Consider the following 3568-nt stretch of genomic DNA (forward strand, 5'->3'; position numbering starts at 1 on the left):
CAACCGAGGGGGAGGCAAACGACAGGTCCACGATGGAGCCACCCTGCGCGCGGACGCAGGTATGGGCTGTCCCCCTATTGAGTAGGGAGAGCCCGAGGTGCGCAGCCCACACCAGCACCGCCCTGCCTCTGCCGTCCGAAGTGGGACTCCCCCACGCCTGGCTCTTGGCATTGAAGTCTCCAAGAACCAGGGTTCGCCCTCCATTGTGCCGGCGGACGGCTTCGCTGACAGAGTCGAGGAAATCCTCGAATTCTGCCAGCGTGCGGTTAGGGGAAAAGTACAGGCCGACAATAATGTACTGTCCCCATCCCGCAACCACAAACCCGGGACCCCTTTCGAGAGGTGAGAGGGGAGGACCGGCGCCGTTCGCCGCGACAATGCCAACCGAGCCACACATGTCTCCAACCCAGCGTTCCTGAGCGGGGACATAATATGGCTCGCAAGCCACGACTATGTCGATAGACCACTCTGCGGCGGACTGCAGTAGGAGGTCCTGAGCCCCCGCAGAGTGGTTTAAGTTCGCCTGAAGTACACTGATATGCCGTCTATTCATTTGGCGGCATATCAGTGTCTTCGGTCCGCGCTGGGCCACTTCGGTTGCTCTGAGAGGAGCACCCTGAGTGCCTGTGTCCCTCTTCTCCGCACCGGTAGCACATCTTGCTTCGGTCGGTTTCAGAGGTACACAAGGCTACCGTGTGCCCCATCCCCAGGCACCTGTAGCAGCGAAGAGGGCGCTGCTCCAGGGCCTGGACTCTGACGGAGCTCCAGCCCACCAACAGACGCCCGGCCTCGCAGACCTTTTTGCCCGCATCCACCGGGCAGTAAACGGTGGACGACCCCATGCCCATGGGGCTCCTCTGCACCGGAGTCGCCCTGACCGCAACAATCGAGCAGCCTCCTGCGCGTGCTACAGCCGCCGCCACCTTTACCGCAGTTGCGGAGTCATCCAACCCGGTGACACGAAGGGTCGCCGTTTTGGTAGGGCGAACAACCTCCGCTACCCCCTCCAACGCTTTGCGAAGGTGACCTGCCAATAACTCGGCCTGGTCCTGGGTGTTCTCCTTCGGCAACTCCAAGAGCCTAGCCCCTGTCGCAGAGCGGCGAATCCGCATCCCCGCGCCTATACCAATCTCGCCCAAGTTAACCCTTTGCTCAGCCTGCTCTAAGACCTGAGCGTAGGTCACCCCTCTACTGACCGCCTCGGGAGCCAAAGTTATAATAACGGCGGCCGTCTTAGGGGGAGCCAGACTGGGCTTCCGCTTAGGGGCCGCTGTGGGCGGGGGCCTCGGAGTTGACGACGCGGGATTGGCGCCTGGGTTATTTTTGCCCCTGGTCTTTCGGCCCACCACTTCCGACCAAGTTTCAGCCTCCGGCTGTGCTGCCCGGCTTGGGCCTGCCCTCGCTGGAGTCTCCCCAGGAGTCGCTGGAGCCACGCTCGTTCTGAGGCCACCCGATCGAGCCGGAGCCGCCTGTGAGGTCCCAGCGGAGCGCGATGGTGGCGGCCCTCTTCTATCCGAGGAGAGCGGCGGGCGTGTCACCTTTTCTGGGAGGAGACGCTCCTCGATTCCCGCGAAGCGGGCGTCTAGCATCGTCCCGACTGAGGCCACTATGGAGGCTTTCAGCTCCTCCAATACGTCTGCATCAAAGGCCGCTGCAGGTGGCACGGGCGCTCCTGCCCCTCTCGTCGCTGCTCTAGCCGCCTCTTTGGCCATCGCGGTCTTCATCTCCGCGAAGTCCCGCCGATACGCCTTCTGCTCCGTCCTTATAAGGTCAAGCTCAGAGCGGAGGCGGGCATTGTCTGCCCGCAAGCGGCGGGTTTCTTCAGCCTCAGTCCGTGAGCTGAGGGCCTCCACTATGGCTTGCAGCTCCGAGGCAGCCTCCTTAAATTTTTTAACGTACGTCCCTTTCAGATTACTGGACTTACCAGCCATCTGAATGAGGGACGCCGTGCTCCTTCCGGCCCAGGCACGCAGCTCTTGCACACCGAGCTTAGTGGGGTCCTCCCGGCAAGACTCTTCGCTCGCCGGTTCCTCCTCCGCATCCAGAACTGCGGTTCGAGCCTCCTGTCCTCCTATGCGGCCCTGAAGGAACCGATTGAAGGCAGCCTCCTTCTGTTCCTCAGCCGCCGCCCTGAGTTCTGTCATGGCGCTTCTCACGCCATAGTTCCCCCTTGATACCGGCGTCGAGCACCGCGACATCGACGAGTTCCGGGAGCTCGGCGAAACAGAATCATCCCGGCGCGAGTACCTCGCAACAACAGGGGTACGGGCTGAAGCTCCGCCTCTTACTGCAACCGCCCTGTTGCTCCGGCGTGAACGCGTCTGCGGTCCTGGAGCGCCATCCCTCCCCGATGACAGTTCATCCGCCATCTCCGACGGTCCACCTGTCTGTAAAGCCAGGCAGGCCAACAGTCAGAGACAGCCAAACTTAATAACTAGCAACAACAGGTGAGAAAAACAATAACAACAACCAACAGTCAACAAAACAAGATAAGAATAACAACCTGTGGCCCTTAAAAGGGCCCTTTGACAATCCCCCTATCCCTGTTAAAACTAAAATAACAATAACAATAACAAACAAAAACAACCACCCACAAAAACAACCGAAATCCAACCTAAAATAGACTTAAAACTACAATAACAATAACAATAACGATAACAACAACTACTGACAACAACAACAGCCACTGCCACTACCACTGGCCCTGAAAAGGGCCTTTGAAAAACCAACGAAACCAACTTTCTAAAATTTGACCACAAGATTCGAAACCTAATGTGGTAAAGTTGTGCCTTCCAGAATGGGAATCTTGCATGATACCACTACACCAGCAGTGCGGTAACCTAACCTAACCTAACCTAACCTAACCTAACCTAACCTAACCTAACCTAACCTAACCTAACCTAACCTAACCTAACCTAACCTAACCTAACCTAACCTAACCTAACCTAACCTAACCTAACCTAACCTAACCTAACCTAACCTAACCTAACCTAACCTAACCTAACCTAACCTAACCTAACCTAACCTAACCTAACCTAACCTAACCTAACCTAACCTAACCTAACCTAACCTAACCTAACCTAACCTAACCTAACCTAACCTAACCTAACCTAACCTAACCTAACCTAACCTAACCTAACCTAACCTAACCTAACCTAACCTAACCTAACCTAACCTAACCTAACCTAACCTAACCTAACCTAACCTAACCTAACCTAACCTAACCTAACCTAACCTAACCTAACCTAACCTAACCTAACCTAACCTAACCTAACCTAACCTAACCTAACCTAACCTAACCTAACCTAACCTAACCTAACCTAACCTAACCTAACCTAACCTAACCTAACCTAACCTAACCTAACCTAACCTAACCTAACCTAACCTAACCTAACCTAACCTAACCTAACCTAACCTAACCTAACCTAACCTAACCTAACCTAACCTAACCTAACCTAACCTAACCTAACCTAACCTAACCTAACCTAACCTAACCTAACCTAACCTAACCTAACCTAACCTAACCTAACCTAACCTAACCTAACCTAACCTAACCTAACCTAACCTA

The 3568-nt window shown here is 54.9% G+C and overlaps 1 protein-coding gene across 1 annotated transcript; it reads right to left on the bottom strand.

The window, feature by feature from the left end:
* Positions 1-545: 545 nt before the first annotated feature.
* LOC120624246 (protein MLP1 homolog) lies at positions 546-2369 on the bottom strand. Its single transcript, XM_039890685.1, has one exon. The coding sequence runs from the start codon at positions 2367-2369 to the stop codon at positions 546-548; it is 1824 nt and encodes a 607-aa protein (XP_039746619.1).
* Positions 2370-3568: the final 1199 nt, after the last annotated feature.

The sequence above is a fragment of the Pararge aegeria genome, chromosome 6 (assembly GCF_905163445.1).
Source record: "Pararge aegeria chromosome 6, ilParAegt1.1, whole genome shotgun sequence".
Classification (NCBI taxonomy): domain Eukaryota; kingdom Metazoa; phylum Arthropoda; class Insecta; order Lepidoptera; family Nymphalidae; genus Pararge; species Pararge aegeria.